Source organism: Mustela putorius, unplaced genomic scaffold (assembly GCF_011764305.1).
Source record: "Mustela putorius furo isolate JIRA1106 unplaced genomic scaffold, ASM1176430v1.1 tig00000196_pilon_pilon_pilon, whole genome shotgun sequence".
Classification (NCBI taxonomy): domain Eukaryota; kingdom Metazoa; phylum Chordata; class Mammalia; order Carnivora; family Mustelidae; genus Mustela; species Mustela putorius.
The window spans coordinates 12,131,921-12,149,593 of NW_025421310.1; the positions used below are offsets into that span (position 1 = coordinate 12,131,921).

Below are 17,673 nucleotides of genomic sequence, written 5' to 3' on the forward strand. Positions count from 1 at the left end.
TTTTTAAGCCAGAGGAATAGTGTTCTATTCCCATGGACTTGGATTTCCATGGCTAAATATTAAGAAGCAGGGATGTTTGCTTGCTTTTTTTTTTCCCCCTCTCTTGGCATTAGGGTTGTTCAAGTCCTCATTTCAATGAGAAACATCTCGCCAGTATCCCCAAGTACTGTGTTTCAGGGTAGGGGAAAGCCAGTCATTTTGATCCTACAACAGCCCTCCCACTGATTCATTCGCTTCCCAAAGGTGAATGTGCGTTCAGAGTGCAGCCACCCTTCCCTTGAAAGTGTCTAACGGAGCACCCCCCAGTGTTAGTAGATTCTTGGAACAAAAATAGTGATTCTCCAAGTGTGGCCTCCCACCCAGTAGCAGCCACATCACTGGAAAACTCATTAGAAATTTGCATTCTCCGGTCCCACATCAGACCTCCCGAGTCAGCCCTCCAGATTCACTTTTGAGAAACACTGCGTGAGACAGAAGAAGCCAAAGGAAATCTTCTGTGAAAGAGATGTAGGGGTGCTTTTTTACTCTCTAAAGCTTAAAAATACTGAGAAGTTCAGTTTTTATTTAATGACTTTTTTTTAAAAAAGATTTTATTTATTTATTTGACAGAGACAGAGACCGGGAGAGAGGGAACACAAGCAGGGGGAGTGGGAAAGGGAGAAGCAGGCTCCCCGTGGAGCAGGGAGCCCGATGTGGGGCTCGATCCCCGGATCCCAGGATCATGACCTGAGGCGAAGGCAGAGGCTTAATCTACTGAGCCACCCAGGTGCCCCAGTATGTTCACCTATTTTAATAGGTTTACCTATTTTTGATGAATGAGTTAAGTAATGGTGCTTTAAGGTTAAGCACTTCACTCCTTGTATGGCTGGATCTTATTCCATTACCAGGATCTACCACGTTTAGCTTATCCACTCATTGGTCCTTGGACATTTGGTTGTTTCCACCTTTTGGCTATCCTGATGAGTGCCCACAGGGGCTTTTTAAGGCATCTTTATCTGGGAGGGTCATCTTGACAGGAAATGCCCTTCCACACACAAACTATAAACATCAGTCTCCACTAGAAAATGGGGACAAAAGGCCATCCACCCAGATGCCAGCCTCTCCCCTAGAGAGAAGACAGCCATTCTGAGACGGGCTCTAAAGACCTTCCTCCCCTTAAAAAAAATGATTTGATAAAGACACAGTGAGAGAGGGAACATAAGCTGAATGAGTGGGAGAGGGGGAAGCAGGCTCCCCACCAAGCAGGGAGCCTGATGCAGGGCTTGATCCCAAGGCCCTGAGATCATGACCTGAGCCGAAGGCAGAGGCTTAACCCACTGAGCCACCCAGGTACCTCACTTTAACTGTTTGTGAAAAAAATGAAATGTATGTCCTAAATTGAAAGCAGGTGTTTAATTCCTGTCTTTGCAAATGGAGCCACATCTTCCTGCCTTAGGGCCTTTGCACTTGCTCTTCCCCCAAATATTTTTATAGATTCCTTTCCTCACTTCCTTCAGGTCGTTGCTCAGTGTAACTTCACCAGAGAGACCTTCACGGACCTGTATCAAATAGTATCCTCTGACAATCTCCATCCTCTTTCCTTATTTTTTCTTTCCACACTGCATTCTGAAAGTATTCACCTGTCCCCAGTTAGAGGTATGCTTTTAGTACCGGAGCCACTAGCTACCTGTGGCTAACCTTGAAATGCCACAGGTCTGGATTGAAATGTCCAGGGTTTCAAAAAAAAATAGGCAACTTGCTGAAAATTTTGTATTGGTTACCTACTGAAATAACCTTTTGGGTTAAGTTGTATTATTAAAGTTAATTTCACGTTTTTGTATTGTTTCATTAGGACAGCGCTACTCCAGAACATAAGCTAGAGCAGGGTTGTCTGTCTGACTCAGACGCAGGTCTAGCTTGGAAAGAAGCTCAATAAATATTTGCAGAACAAAGGAATCCAAAAGTAGAATGCCGGTCTTTTTCTTCTCCTTTCTGTTCTGTCTACCCCAGGGACCCATTTTCGAAATCAACTAAACTTTACTGAGGTATCATTTATGCAAACGTCACCCGTTTTAAGTGCACAATCCAAGAATTTCTAGTACATCCACCCTGTTGTACAACCATTGCCGTAACTCACTTTTAGAATCTTCCCATCACCCCAATCCGATCTCCTCGTGCTCAGGTACGGCGGATCCCCAGTCTCAAAACCCAGGCAACCGCAAAGCTATTTTGTGTCCTAGGATGTTCAGAGTTCACCTTCTAGGGTATGAATTCCCGTCTCCGCTCTTCCAAGGTTCAAACTCCTGGACCCGTCAGCGCTCTCTGGACACTGCTCACCCCGTTCCCACCCCTCCCTCAACACGGCCCAGCACCGTGCCAGACCCACAGACGGCTGGGAGCCGGCACGTCGAAGCGCGGCAGCCCCGAATCGTCCCAGCCCACTGAAGGGCCGGTCTCCGTGGCTCCCGCTCGCGCAGTGGCTGCCTCGGGAACACAAGGGGCTGCCTCGCTGGGCTCCACTACCCGGCCAGGGTGGCCCCCGCCTCGGAGCTCCCACCGCTGGCCACCGCCTCTCGGAGCGGCCGCAGGGAGTCCGAGTGCCCTGCCACTACGTTCTAAAGTCGCCCTCCAGGAACAATGGCCGGGGCTGCCGGCCTCCCGACCTCCCGGCCTCCGTGTGGGTGCGGGTGTTGGGGGGCCGGCCCCTCCCCCCGCCGCCCCTTCCCGGGCTCCGCCTTGACACTCTCCCGCCCTCAACGGCCCTCCTCGCAAAATGGCGACCAACCGCCTCCTTTCCCGCCCGCCGCTGGTCACCTGACCGCACCAAAGCCCCGCCCCTCGCGTGGCCCCGCCCCTCGGCGGAGGCCCAATAGCTGCGGAGACTTCGCCACCGGGCGGCACGCGCCGGGAGCCCGGGCGGCGCGAGGGGCGCGCGAGGCCGCCCTGGGCGTCGTGAGGCGACCCACAGCCACGCACGCGCGCCCGCGCCGCGGGTGAGCCGGCCGCTCCGGGGGGCCGGCCGGGGTGCGCGTGCGCGCCCGGCCGGCGGGCAGCGCGAGGGAGGCAGGGGGCCGCTGGGAGGCCCGCCAGGCGCGAGGCTCGAGGCCGGCGCGCGAGCCCCCGGGGGCGGGTAAAACCCGGTTGCTGCTGCCCTTGCCCCTTCCCTTTCCTCCCTACCCCCCCCTTCCCGCCCCTCCTCACTTTTCAACCCCTCCCCCCCCTCTTAAAATCTAATTCGTTTATATATTTGTTTTTTAGGGGGTCCATCTCCTTTTCGAGGAGCGCAGCAGGCGCCGCGGGCACCCCTCACCCTGCGACACGCACGCACCTTCTGCACCCCAACAGCTCCGGGCCCCGCTGCACCCCCGCAGCCACTTCCCCCTTGGAGAAGACTCTCCTCTGGGGTCCCTGGTCCGCTGCATGCCCTTTCTTTCCTCCCCGCCCCGCAGGCCCCAACTGCCCTCTCACAGCTCTCCAGCTCGCGCCTCGGGGCCCTACCGACCTCCGCACTTTCTGCACCGAGGCCTTGCATTCACCCTAGCTTCCAGGCCTTCTGCTAAAAATCCCCTTTTTTCTGAATAGGAGACCGAGATTTATTTGTTTATAGGATCTTCCAGCAAAAACAAAAATCCCTCCTCTCTTATTTGATTATACCCCTCGTCCTCCTTTTAGGAACTTCCTCTAGCCAAAAAAAAAAAAAAATAAATAATAATAATAATAATAATAATATATATATATATATATGTATATATATGTATATGTATTTTTCATTTCCAGATTCTTTCTCCATTAAGGATCACTTTTCAACAAAAATTGTTTCTTCCCACCAAGAGTCCCCCTTTTTGTAGTCTCTTTCTGCTGATAACAGACCAACTCGGTTCTTCCAATATCTCATGTGATATTTGTTTTTCCAACCCTTTTCAGCAAAAATCCTTTTTCATCACCAGTTCTACCCCAATTAGGCTTTTCCTGGCAAAACCTCCAGGTCCCTTACCACGGAAGGACAATAAGGAAAGGAAGAAAAAAATAGATTTCCCTTAACAACAAAGCCCCTGTACCATCTAGATTGCCCAGATTTAGTATTGCTTTCTTCCTTCTTCCAAATATTGCCCATCTTTCCCAATTTCACACCTGTGTGCTTGCTTCTTTGGGGACCCAAGTTCTGAATGCCTCTTCCTTTCCACCACCTGCTTTCAGGGCAAAAGAAGTTGGATGAGTGTCCTGAATTTACTACCCAGAATTCCAGGAGGAAATAGCCAGTGGTCTGCCGATTGCCTGAATCCCCTCTCTGAGGGGCTTAACCTGGGCCCTCCTGTTCCCTGGAGATTCACTCGTTTGCTCTTCTCCTGGTGAGTTTTCTTCTTTTGTCCTTGTCCAAAGATTGTCAGATGAATTCCTTTCTTTCTCAGAAGGGTTTCTAATCGATCCAAGAGTCTCTGTAGGGATGGTGAAACAATTACAAGTTGCTGCTTTGGGAAGTCAGATAAGGAAAAGGTTATTTGTAGTGCAAGCTGACTCCTCTGGAGGAATGTAGACATTTATTAAACTGATGTATGTTTCATTGTTGATTGCAAAAATGCTACCCCCCAACCCCCTGCCATGGCTCAGGGTAGCAAGTTAGATACCTCCAGGGACAGGCAGGCAAAGGCCTGCAGTGTGGTAAGCCAGACTGTGTGCCCCATCTAAGTGATACCTACCAGTCAGTGCAAATGCCAGGACACTGTTGCCAGAACTTAATTTTGTTTTTTGTTGTTGTGGTGGTTTTTTGTTTTGAGAGAGACCAGAACATTTTCTTTATTTGAAGCCTTAAATGGTGATCATGAATTTCAAAGGCATTTAAAGACAGCGTGAAGCCCTTACAAAACATGCCACTGGCCATCACTATGGAATATTTGCTTTAGGGTTTCTTTCTGTGTTAGCCACATGTGCACATGCAGGACTTTTCCTTTTTAGAGCTGCAGTTCTCAAACTTTTTGGTCTTAGGAGCCCCTTATACTTAAAAATCATTGAAGACTCCAGAGAGGTTGTGTGTACAAACTGTATATGCTGATATTTGGTGTATTGGAAGTTTAGTAAGTTTTTAAAATATTTATTCATTTAAAAATAACACTAATAAACTCATTGTATATTAACAAAGTTGATTATTTAAAAAAATTTTTTCAGAAGACTGTATTTCAGAACACAAAAAATTTGGTGAGAACAGTGACATTGTTTTATGCTTTTAGAATCATTTGGAATCTCATATCTGCTTCTGCATTCACCCTTTTGAGGTATTCCCTGTAGCTTCTGGAAAGTTTCACTGAGAATGAAAAAGGCAGATAATGTCTGAATATTATTATGAAAATAGCTGTGACCTTGAAGACTTGCTGGAAGGCTCTTGAAGACCCCAGGGCTCCCCACTCCCACCCACCTCCCTTTAAAAACTGCTGTTCTAGATGTTAATGTTTTTTTGCATTTTATGCTAGGATCAGCTTTTGGAATGAGAAGCTCTGAGGTCTCTTTTCCTCCCTTAGTTAATTCTCTGGTAAAAAAATTTTCCTGGAAAGCATAGTCCTTGCCTTCTGATTCCTCCATGTCTTCTTTCTCTCTCCTGATAAATCTTCTCTTTTATTTTTTTTCTAAGGTTTTATTTATTTATCTGACAGACAGAGATCACAACTAGGCAGAGAGACAGGCAGAGAGAAAGAGGAGGAAGCAGGGTTCCTGCTGAGCAGAAGCCCTATAAGGGACTCGATCCCAGGGCTCTGGGATCATGACCTGAACTGAAGGCAGAGGCCTTAACCCACTGAGCCACCCAGGTGCCCCTAAATCTGCTCTTTTAATGAGCAATCAGAGGAGAAGAGTTAACCCTCTTGTTAGAATTATTTTGGTTCCATGGCCAGGGGGAGGGAGTGTCCTTTGGTTGGTCAGCTTAAGAAACTAGCTACAGAATGTAGGGCAGAAGTCCCAGGCTCGGGGACGGAATCCTCGTGTACAGAGTGGTTACCTGGCAGGGCTTTGACATCAGATTCCCCTGGGTAGTCAAAAACCTTGATTTTGAAAACAAAACAAAACAAAAAAACCCAAAACCTTGATTTTGGGCAAGTTACTTTACTTCTCTGGACTTAATTTTCCTCATCTGTAAAATAGGGTTAAAACGAGAGGATGTGCCCGAAAGGGGCGTTGTGGGGATTTGATGATCCATAAGTGATTGAAGGAGGGCCTGGCGCATGGCAAAGCCAGAGAAGTCTGCTGCTATTGCTGGGTTTATGATGATGATGAAGATGACAGGGGCCAGGCAGGAAGAAATTGAGGACTGTGGCAATGTCTGTTAGGAGGAGGCAGTTGTCCCTCACTTCTCTCCTACAGAGAACTCTCAGGAAATGCAAAACCTAACAATTTTCAAGAGAAGCCAGACATTAATATATTTAGTTGAAATCTCCCCATTAAGAAAAATGTCGGTGACAAACCCAATTGCAAAAAAGAAAGCACCACATGGGCTGGACAGAACAGGCCTATAGTGGCGATAATGTTTGGGGTGGGAAAACAGGGAAAGAATTTGCACCCCCAGGGTAAAAGCTGCAAGTCGCTCTTATTTCCCAGCTTTGGGTGTGATCACTTTCTTTGTGGTAACACTGATGCAGAGAGGGAAAGGAGAAAATGGTGCTTGGCGGGGGGGAAAAAAAGGAAGGAAAGAAGGAAGAAAAGCAGGCAGAATGGCAGGTTGGAGCTTTTCAAAAAGGAATGGGATTTTGTCACTCATTGGCAAAAGGAAAGCAGAAAGCTATCTTTGACCAGAGTTAGTTCCGTGCCAGGCAAGATGCTGTTGAAGGGTTTCATTTGGTAAAGCTACTCAGAGAGAGGTTAGTCCCAAGGAAATCAGGTCCTAAGGAAATCAGGGTCCTAAGGAAAGAGCTCTCCAGGGGCCTGGCAGGGCATAGAAATGAGTGAGGTGGGAGAGGGTGAGAGATTAGGTTTTGGTGGGGACCCTGGCAAACCGGACAGTGTCTGCTCAGTCCGAGCAGCTGCCCTTCTCAGCTCCAGCTGTGGCTTCATTGTAATAGCAAAGCTTCTCTTGAAAGTTGTTATTGCAATTGACAGAGCTTCAGGTTTTTGTTGTTGTTGTTGTTTTAGCATTAAGACTTATTTATTTATGGTAAGCTCTATGCCCAACATGGGGCTTAAAACTCGCAGCCAGGAGATCAAGAGTCACGGTCCCCAAACTGAGCCACCCAGGCGTCCCCCTTCCAAGATTCTGAAATAGAAGTCGGAAAACATGCCTCCAGTAAGAAAACTGCAGAGCAGCGCGCGTCCAGTGTGGTAGCTGCCAGGCACTTGTAGCTATGTACACTAGCATTTAATGACACTTCAATAAAATACATAATTTAGCTGCTCAGTTGCAGCTCCTGCATTTCTAGGTGCCCATCAGCGGCTTGTGGCTGGCGGCTGTCGTCACACAGCGCCGATGTAGACGGTTTCCATCAGCACACAGAATTCTTTAGGACAGCGAGGCTCAGTCCAAAAGAAGTCTACAGATTTTTCAACTTGACAACAAATAGAAAAATATTCAGATTAATTGTGGGTGAAATAAAACCCCTTCATACAGGCGGTGTTTAGATTGTTCCCTCCTTTCCATCCAAACGATGCCCCAGTAAATGTTCCTTACCAAAGTGTGTACCTGTTGCTGCAGGCTAGAATGTATGGTAGACTAATTTCCCAAGAGGCTGTAGCTTTTCACAGGAGAATCCCTGTCTCCTTACACTCCCTCCAGTCATAGAATGACAGGCCTTTTTAAAAAGAAAAACATTAAAATTGCTTTGTATCCCTAGCGTTGGCTTAAGTTGTTTTTTTAAACTATTAAACAAGGCATAAATGATGATAAAACAAGGCATATGTTCCTAAAGCTTACAGTTCTTGTGGTACCATAAAGCCAGAATCAATTTGCAAATTAAATGTAAAACAAAGCAACCAAACCAATGTAATTCAAATTACAAACATCAGTTTAGTGGGAGGGGTGCTATTTTGCTAAAACCGAACAGCTTTCTTGAAACAAACATCTTGTCGAAGGCTGTACTGGGCTGCTGTGGGTTTAGCAGACCCTGTTATGTCTCAGGTCTCCTGTCCTTTTCCTCAGTTCAAACTGCCACAAGACCCATTTGTACCCTGATGTCTGTTAGCTTTTAGGTGACCCCAAAGACCTTGTTATGAGCTAAATCCACCTCTGTCGCCTTCTCATTAGCCTGTGGCAATTAAAATCATCCCTTTTGGCATTCATGCAATTATAAACATATCCCGGGTGTGGAAATCACATGGTAGTACTGGGTTATAAGGTAGTAAACCAATAATTCTCATAGACTGATTTTCTTCTCTTAGGTTGTTCTCTGAATGAAAGCACTAAATTATAAAATTCTTGGAAAGAATTGGGAATGTCGGCAAGGTTCCAGGGGACCACAAACCCTGCCCCACAGGGATTAACAGGGAGCCCTGTATCTAGAAGGTGCTAAAACTTGTTGAATTGAATTTATCTGTTGACAGAACAAGAACAAGTTCAATATTGGCTGAGCAAGGGGTTGCTTTACAACCTGGAAAAGGATGTAAATATCAAAACATGGCCTTTGGACTTTGGGCATGCCTGCCCCAAGTGGTAATGAGACCAGTTTGTCCTGTGGACTATGGGAGTATGCTGGAAAGCACATGACTTGGCCTGTGGGGAATTCTGCCCCATCCAGAACCTTTTGTGCTTTCTAGATTATTTGGTGTTATGCAGTGTAAATTTATTTATGATGAATTAGTATTGTGTAGTGGGTAAGAACACAAGCTATAAAGTCAGAATATCTGGGTTTAAGGTCCAGCTCAACACCTCGTTAGACATGTGACTTTGGACAAATTACTCAGCATCTCAGAGTCCATCATGTCCTTTCCTTCTTTGTAAAATGGAAGTGATACAGCTCCAACCTCCAGGTTGTAGAGAGAAGAAAGTGAACTCGTGCATGGAAATCTCTGAGAAGGAGAAAAATGCTTCATATTTTATTTTATTAAACATGGTTTCATGTTTATTTTAAACAACATTTTCTATTTTCTTTTATTAGCTTGTTTTTATTATTGGAATCTGAAAAGAAGAGATGGCTTCTCTCCTCTTTGTAGTGCTGAAGAAATTTGTTTTGCCTCAAAATATAAATTTCTATGGCCCACACTCCCTTCTCTGCAATTTGGAAACCAGAAAAATTCTGACAATGCCACAGGGTCGCAGACCTACTGGGTGGGCAAACCTGAACTCACAGGTTACCTTTTATAGTATTTAAACTCCGTTCATTCAGAGTCATCACAGGTGTTGATGCAGAAATAGTGATTTGGTTACCAGGTGCTACCCCAGATCAACTGAAGTTTACTTAACATACAGTGTTTTTCATTGATTTACCCATATTCTGAATTCTAGAACTCACTTGGGTCTCAGAGTTGTACTCTTGTGGGCCTGTGTTCCCCTTTTGAGCTCCTCCAATAGGCTCCACACCCAGATTGCAGGTAGCTGCATGAAATGCAGGTGTTCTGGGCATAGCTGTTCAACTACTTTTCAACCTGGAAAGTTTAAAAACAGTAGAAACCAATAGCCTAGGAGTCTGGACCCGAACTCCAGTTACTCTAGGATCCACCAGATTTGTTACCAGTGAGTCATCAAGGATTTTCTAAATGTTTAGGCGAGGATGGAATTATTCATAATAGCCCAAAATGGAAACAGCCCAAATACGCATCAACAGATGAATGGATGAAGAAAATGTGCTATATGCAGACGATGGAAAATCGTCTGTCCGCAAAGTCATGAAGGAATAGTGCACACTGCAGAGTGATTTACTTTGAGAATGCTATTCTTCCTGAAAGCAGCCAGATGTAAAAGGCCGATACTGTTTGATTCCATCGTTTGTGTGAAACAGTTGGCCCTCTCATTGAGCCATACTTTGTTTGCCTACCTTGTAATTATTTTTGTTGAGAAAGTGGACATTTTTAATATTGTAATGTGGTGACTCTTGGAATCATATTCTCCTTCCCTCTACCCCAAGTTTTGTTGCTGGCCACTCCTTATGAGTTATAATGTTTGGCTAGTGACTTTTGTAGATGCTCGCTGTAGACTGTATTCTTTGTCGTGCGTGATCAGCAAAGTCTCTGTTCTGTTAGTCAGCAGTCAGCTATGATTTGTCATAGATTTCCTTAAGTGCCTGGAGTCAAAATACATCTGGTCGTTGCAGTGGGGCTCTATGTTGAGAGTTGGGACACAACTTCTGCGCTCAGCAGGAGTTCACAGACCCAAAGTCAGCCAGAAGTAAGAGCTTAGAGCCTTCACAAATGTTTTCTGAGCATGTGCCTACCCTGGACACATGGCCTTCTTGATTCCTTGAAACATGTGGATGGTTTTTTGTTGTTGTTTGTTTTTTGTTTTTTAAAAGATTTTATTTATTTATTTATTTGACAGACAGAGATCACAAGTAGGTGGAGAGGCAGGCAGAAAGAGAGGAGGAAGCAGGCTTCCTGCTGAGCAGAGAGCCCAATGTGGGGCTCGATCCCAGGACCCTGAGATCATGACCTGAGCCGAAGGCAGAGGCTTTAACCCACTGGGCCACCCAGGCGCCCCAATGTGGATGGTTTTTATTTTTAAAGTTTATTTTATTCTTAGTTAACTAGAGTCTGTAGTTTACATGAGGATTCACTCTTTGTGTTGTGCAGTTCTGTGGGTTTTGGCTAATGTATAATGTCTTGTACCTACTGTTACATGAACCACACAGAGTAATTTCACTTCCCTCAAAGTCTCGTCTTGCTTTACCTATTCATCCCTCCGCCCTCCCCTCAAACCCTGGCAACCACCAGCCTCTGAGTGTCTCTATAGTTTTGTCTTTTTCAAAATGCCATATGGTTGGAATCATATAATATGTAGTCTTTTCAGACCAGCTTTTTTCACTTAGCAACATGCATTTAAGTTTTCTCCATGTGTTTTTGTGGCTCGACAGCTCCTTGGCTTTTTTTTTTTTTTTTAAGATTTTATTTATTGAGAGAGAGAGTGTGAGCAAGCACAAGCTGGGGGGAGGGGGAGAAGGGCAGAGGGAGGAGGAGAAGTAGGCTCCCCACCAAGCAGAGAGCCCAGTACAGGGCTCAATCCCAGAACCTGAGCTGAAGACAGATGCTTAACTGACTGAGCCACCCAGGTGCCCCTAGCTCCTTGGTTTTTATTGCCAAATAACATTCCATTGTACACAGGTGCCAGAGTTTGGTTATCCGTTCTCCTATTGGGAGATATCTTGGTTGCTTCTAGTTGTTTGCAGTTACAGATAAAGCTCCTATAAACATTTGAGTGCAGGTTTTGTGTTGACATAAGTTTCCAGCTCACAGGCAGTTACGGAGGAGTGTGATGACTGGATTGTACAGTGAAACCATGCTTAGTTTTATAAGAAACTGTCAGCATGGAAGCTTTTCAGAGCCCTGACTCTTCAAAGCCTCTCACTGTCCAGCTCTTCCTCCCTGACTTTCAGTGGCAAATTTGTTTTTGGCCCCGATTAATATCCTTTGCCCTGGGCTGCCTCATCTGCCGCATTGTTTTTATTTTTTATTTTCTGAGCATTTTTTGTTGAAGTATAATTAATATACACTTATATTAATTTTGTGTGTACAATGTGACCTTTAATATTTTCAACAAATGCCATCCTCATGGCTGTTCTCTCCTGAGAAATTCCAAGTTAGGTAAAATCAAGGCAAGACTTCCGTGTTAGACCTCCATCTGACAGGTCAAGACAGACAAGCTCAGGTGTGAGAACAAGATCTCTGCTGCCTTCTGCACTAGGATCCCACACCAGAATGTGGCTTCTGCCTTCAAAACCACAGCTGGTGTGGGGGGGAAGGGGGATGAGACAGGAATAAGTTAAAATGCCACAGGACCATGTTTCATTCACCTTTGTCTTGCTCAGGGTTGGTTTGTTTGCAGTAAACCATTGGCTATTTTCCAGAGTTCCAATAAAGCTGACTTTTTTCATTGTTTCTGCGGTGGCATGGGTAGGAAGTTTTTAAGTTACTAACTTAATCTTTTTCCTTCTTACATGGCTATGCAGATAGTTTCTTTCCTCTTGGGTCAGTTTGGTAATTTGTGTCTTTTTAGAATCTGTCCATTTTTCTCCAAGTTACCTTCTTTGTTGGCATGCAGTTGTTCATAGTAATCTTTTATAGTCTTTTCTGGTTTTGTTTCTGCTTTAATTGCAAATTTTAGTCATTTGAGTCTTTTTTCTCTTTTTGGGTGTGGGTTAAATTCTACTAGTTCAGATGTTACATAGTTTATTCCTTTTCTTTTGGTAGTTAAACTTGGATTTTTTTTTTTTTTAGCATGGGTAAAGTACAAAGTTAAACCTTGTCTTTTCTTTCCCAAATGGTTCAAAACTTGTATTAGCCTTTGAGCCAAGGTCTATGTGCAACCTCTTATGCCTTGTCTGAAAACGTCTTTGTTGCACACTCTTAATACTAGTTTCCCTGCATGTTGAGTTCTGAGCTGGCTCTCACCCTGCATTCATCTGCTGGCAGTGCTATACCTGGTCTCCTAGACTTTGCTCTTTTGAGATGTTTGCCAGCAGGCTAGTCATCATCCCTTTGTAGACTGTCTGCCTCTTCTTTCTGGTCCTTTGTAGGATTTTCTCTCTGTCTTTAGTGGTCAGCAGTTCTACTGTTGTGGGTTGAGGAGTGAATTCACTTTTACTTATCCTGCTTGTCTTTGCCCCACTTGGCATTAACCAATTATCTTCAGGAATTATGAGCTTAATTCTGGTGTCCCTGCAATTCTGGAAACTTCTCCGCCAATATCTCTTTAAAATGTCATTTCTCCTGGAGCGCCTGGCTGGCTCAGTCAGTGGAGCCTGCCACTCTTCATCCTGGAGATGTTTGTTGTGAGTTCAAGCCCCACACTGGGTATAAAGATCACTTAAATATAAAATCTTTTAAAAATATATGTCATGTGTTCTGTGTTCTCTCCTCTTTGTGGGAGGGATGCCTATCAGACACTGTTACTCTTTTGCATTTGCTTCTCTGTTTGTACTCTCTCAGCTTCCGATTTGTGTTTTCCATTTCTTTCTCTCTCTCTGCTGGATCCTGGGGGTACTTCCTCAGATTGCTCTGTCGATTCATTATTTCTCTCTTCAGCCCTGTTTCTTCTGCTGCTTAGCCCTTCTAAGTGAGCTCTTGGTTTAAATGTCTTCATGAGTGTTTCACTTGTTTCTTTTTAAAAATGTTTGGTCTTGCCCTGTACTGACTTACTTTTTTCTCATGCTGGGTTTTATTGTCTCTCATTGCCCATTTTCTTCCTGACTCTTGGGGGTACACTCTGGCTTGTGTGCAGATTTTTCTTCTTTTATTTTATTTTTTTAAGATTTTATGTATTTATTTGAGAGGGAGAAGCACGCTGAGCAGAATACCTGACATGGGACTCGATCCCAGGACCCTGGGATCATGGCCTAAGCCAAAAGCAGATGCTTAACCAACTGAGCTACCCAGGTGCCCCATGTGCAGAGTTTTTCTTTTTGATTGTGTAGTTTTCCCATGCATGGCTAGGCTCTTCCAAGGTCCCAGATCTCTACTTCCTGCAAGCTCAGGACCCTGTTTCCTTTTCTCCTGTGTCAGTTATGGCCCTGGGTTGCAGCTCCCTGGATAATGCTCTTTTTTAATAGGGATATAATATGAATCATATATATAAAGTTTTTTTTAGGATCCACATTGAAAAACTAAATAGAAGAAGATGAGATTCATCTTATAACATATCTCACCCACTGTATCCAAGATATTATCATTTTAACATGTAGTAATATAAAAACATACTAAACTTATTTTTTTTTTAAATACTAAGTCTTGGGGTACCTGGGTAGCTCAGAGGGTTGGGCCTCTGCCTTTTGCTCGGGTCATGGTCTCAGGGTCCTCGGATCTAGCCCTGCATTGGGCTCTCTGCTCAACGGGGAGCCTACTTCCCCTCTCTCTCTGCCTGCCTCTCTGCCTACTTGTGATCGCTGTCAAATGAATAAAATCTTTAAAAAAAAATACTAAGTCTTCCAAATCCAGTGTGTGGGTTAGACTCATGGCATGTCTCAGTTTGGGCCAGTCCCATGTCACGTACTTCACAACCCTGTATGACCAGTTGCCGCCATATTGGACAAGAGGCTTAGTATCAGAGTCTGACGTTGCCGTCTGGCTGACTTGAGCCTACACTTCTGAGTTTCCTTTGCATTTTTTCTTTGTTGCTGGCACATGGGGTTTTGCCTCTCTCTTGAGCTTGGCTACGTATTAAAATTTTCTTTTGTCATATTTCTCTGTGTTTATAGCTGGAGAAAGAGGTCAGTTCTGTCCACCATGTTGCCAGAAATCCTTCCATTTATTCCTTACAATAACCTTATGATGGAGTTTCTCTTATGCCCAGTTTACAGATGAGGAAACTGGGGCTCGTGGAGCTTAAGTGATAACTTGGTGCCCAAGTTCCCATGGCTGTTAAGTGGCAGAGAACAGACCCAAACACAGATCTGTTTGAACTCCAAGTCCATGTTCCATCTGCCATGCTGCATTGCCATCTCATAATTTTGATTCCTCCTCATTCATTTTCAGGAATTAGACAGCACCAAGAGCTTTTACTCCCTGACTCCTTACACAGCCTTGCTTGTCTGGAGAGTAGCTCTTGGCCAAGACCTGGCAGTGGAGAGCCATGGACCAGTACAGCCTCGGGGATGAGGGTGCCCTCCCTCCAGAGATGCATCTCCCTTCGTTTTCCGAGAGCCTCAATTGCAGCGACACCCTCAACCGGGATCTGGGTCCCAGCACACGAGACCTGCTCTATGCTGGCCTGAGTGGTTTGGACCTGGACCCCAGCCTCCCAACGCCCGACATGACCAGTGAGGTGCTGGAGGACAACTTAGACACCCTGTCCCTCTACTCAGGGAAGGACAGTGACTCTGTGAAGCTGCTGGAGGAGTTCGCAGACCCGGAATCTCAGGCTTCCTTACAAGGTGAGGCTGTCTACCTGGGTCCGAGGGCCTCGAGGGTTGTGCGAAAGCTCCTGTGGCCAGCTAGGGGTTGCTTCTGCATGGATTGGATATGAAAATTTGTATCCTCCACAGGTGACTAGGAAACAGAGGACAGTCAGTTTCTTTTTTAACTTGGGAATTGTTTCCAACTTCCTAGTCAAGGAAACTAAACATTGATCTGGAGGAATAATGTTGAGAAACTGGGCCATTCATGGATGTCCTGATCTTGTGTGTTGTGTGGGCAGACATTTGAGTTCACAGGAGATTTTCCCACTGATTACATCTCAGAGGCCCTTTTCACGTTTACAGTGTGACCTGGGATCCCGTCTGTCACTTGGTTGGCTAAGCTTCCCCAGCCCCAGTGTCTCATCTGTGAAGTGGAGGGATGATAGTGTCCACTCTGCTTCCCTGCAGAGTATCAGCAGTCAGAAGCAAGAGAAGAAAGGAGTGGAAAATCACTGCACAGACTGTAGAGCACGAGACAGATAGCATTCATTTCCATCAGTGTCAGTAGAGCTCATATCAGACTCAGACAAGTCTTTCTCTCCAACAGCAGAGGAGCACAAAGAGAACAGATGCAATAGTTAAATGGCTTGGTTTTTTGGTTTGCTTTCAGTCTTCCCCAACAAGATAAATCCAATTTTCAAAAATTTTTAAAAAGATGTATTTGTTTCTTTGAGAGAGGGCATGCGTGGGGAGGGGCAGGGAGAGAGAGAATCTCAGGCGACTCCCCGCTGAGCACAAAGCCTACCTCGGAGGCTCGATCTCACAACCCTGAGTTCCAGACCCAAGCCCAGACCAGGAGTTGGGTGCTCAAGTGACTGAGCTACCCCGGTGCTCCAAATTCAGTTTCTGCTAACTCTTCCACTGGCTCGTGGGTCAGTTGCTCAGATGGGTTGACTGAGCTAGAGCCCTTTGGTGGTTCCAATCACACTACATGCATGGAAGGCCATGTCTGTGGTGGCTCTGCTGAGTAGGGATTCAGTGAACATCTGCTCCAGGAGCAGCTCTGGGAAGGTCCTGAGGACTTGCCAAAGTGAGAAAGTCCCAAAGCCCCTCTCCACACAAGACACAGTAGACAAGGGCTCAGCCTTGTCCCCTTGTTGGAACGATGGCCAAGGTGGACTCCTGGAATCATGGGACAGGTGCAGTGTTGTAAGCACAGGGCCAGGCCTGAGGGTGCTGCAGGAATTAGGGTTCTCGACTCAGGCCACAGAAACCACCTAAAGAATGCTTGTAGTGTGAATATGTGAGCATTTTGCTGGACAGAGAACTGGCAGCCTTCGCCAGGTTTTCAGGGGGTTCCGCATCCCTCCCTGCAAAGTGTGTTACCAATCATTAACCTAGTTCAGCTTTTCCTGATGCATTTAAAGAGGAGTCCATTGCCCATCATTACGTTCTGTCTCCTTATACTTCTCCAGCTTACATTCAGGACGATATAAATGCATACACTTGCGTTTGTCATCTTAATCAAGAAACTAACACACAGTTATTAAAGAAAACTTAGGAAACAGAGAAAAGTCCCATCAGGAAAACTCCCTAGCCAGGCCCCCACATGTAGATTTTGGGAAACACAAGTGAAGGAGCTCAGAAAAAGCCTAGCTTTGCATGGGGGCATCAAGGGTGTGATGCGATTAGAGGTTTTTTTCAAACCGACCATATTCGCTTTCTTACATGAGGTATTCCCTTGTCATCACACACTACTCCATCATACTTGACCGCACTCCTGCTCATTAGACCGCTTGTGTTTCTGTGAACAACTTTTCACATGCTGTGCTTCCTTTTGGATGAGTTCTCTGAGCCCACTCCTCCAAGTAGGTCTGCCCATCAGAGAACGTACGTCCACTGTTTTCCAATACTCTCCTAACACTGCCTTCTGTGAAGATACGGCCATTTCCCAGGCCAGTGACCCTACCAGATTGTCCGTGTCTTTGCCAACTTTTTGAAACGATGTTTTGTTTTCCGGGTTCGTAGTTGCTGTAACGAGCATTTTTACAGTAGCTTGGCAGAGCTGAGGACTTCTCTGGCAGGAGTCCTTTTCTTCTGCATTTAACCTGCTGGGATTAGTCAAACACTTGCCGCAGTAATTTCTTACTCAATGAGGAGGAGAGCAGGCATGTTGTGGGACAAACAGTCCGGACAGAGCTGGGGGACTGTCATCCAGGCTCCTTTCTGCCATGTCTCTCAGGTTGCACCTGCTGTGCTCGCTCCTGCCCCCAACAGCACTCAGGAGAAGTGGCGGTTTCTTTTTTTTTTTTTAATTTATTTTCAGCACAACAGTATTTATTATTTTTTCACCACACCCAGTGCTCCATGCAATCCATGCCCTCTATAATACCCACCACCTGGTACCCCAATCTCCCACCCCCACCCCCGTCTCTTCAAACCCCTCAGATTGTTTCTAAACTCGCCATCTCATGAAGCAGTCCGATCCGTCATGAAGACCAGTCTAAAGAGCAGGGATTTCTCCCACAGTTGGTCCGTCCACCAGATGACTATGGAAGTGCCTGTGAGTCTGCCGGGAGGGAATTCCAGGCACTGGAGACGGCAGGAGCCCACAGCATCCTTGCATCCATCACACCTGTGTTTCTGGTGATTTGAAATCTGCTTCTCTTCAGTCGGGCACAACCAAACCTAATCTCTGTCCCTTGGAGCAGGACAGAAGCAGGCTCTTTCCTCCCCACATGCT

The 17,673-nt window shown here is 45.7% G+C and overlaps 1 protein-coding gene across 6 annotated transcripts in view; it reads left to right on the top strand.

The window, feature by feature from the left end:
• The first annotated feature begins 2,892 nt into the window (after nt 1-2,892).
• The window catches only part of ZNF541 (zinc finger protein 541), a 41,903-nt gene continuing 27,122 nt past the window's right edge, over nt 2,893-17,673 (top strand). The window contains exons 1-3 of one of the 6 annotated variants that reach the window (XM_045077101.1): nt 2,893-2,972; nt 3,238-4,328; nt 14,569-14,966. In XM_045077101.1, coding sequence (XP_044933036.1) covers nt 14,666-14,966 — 301 coding nt within the window. In that variant the 5' untranslated portion in view covers nt 2,893-2,972; nt 3,238-4,328; nt 14,569-14,665. Of the gene's footprint in view, nt 2,973-3,022; nt 3,110-3,169; nt 4,329-14,568; nt 14,967-17,673 lie in introns of those variants that run through there. The other 5 variants (XM_045077104.1, XM_045077103.1, XM_045077102.1 and 2 more) reach the window with 5 other exon arrangements.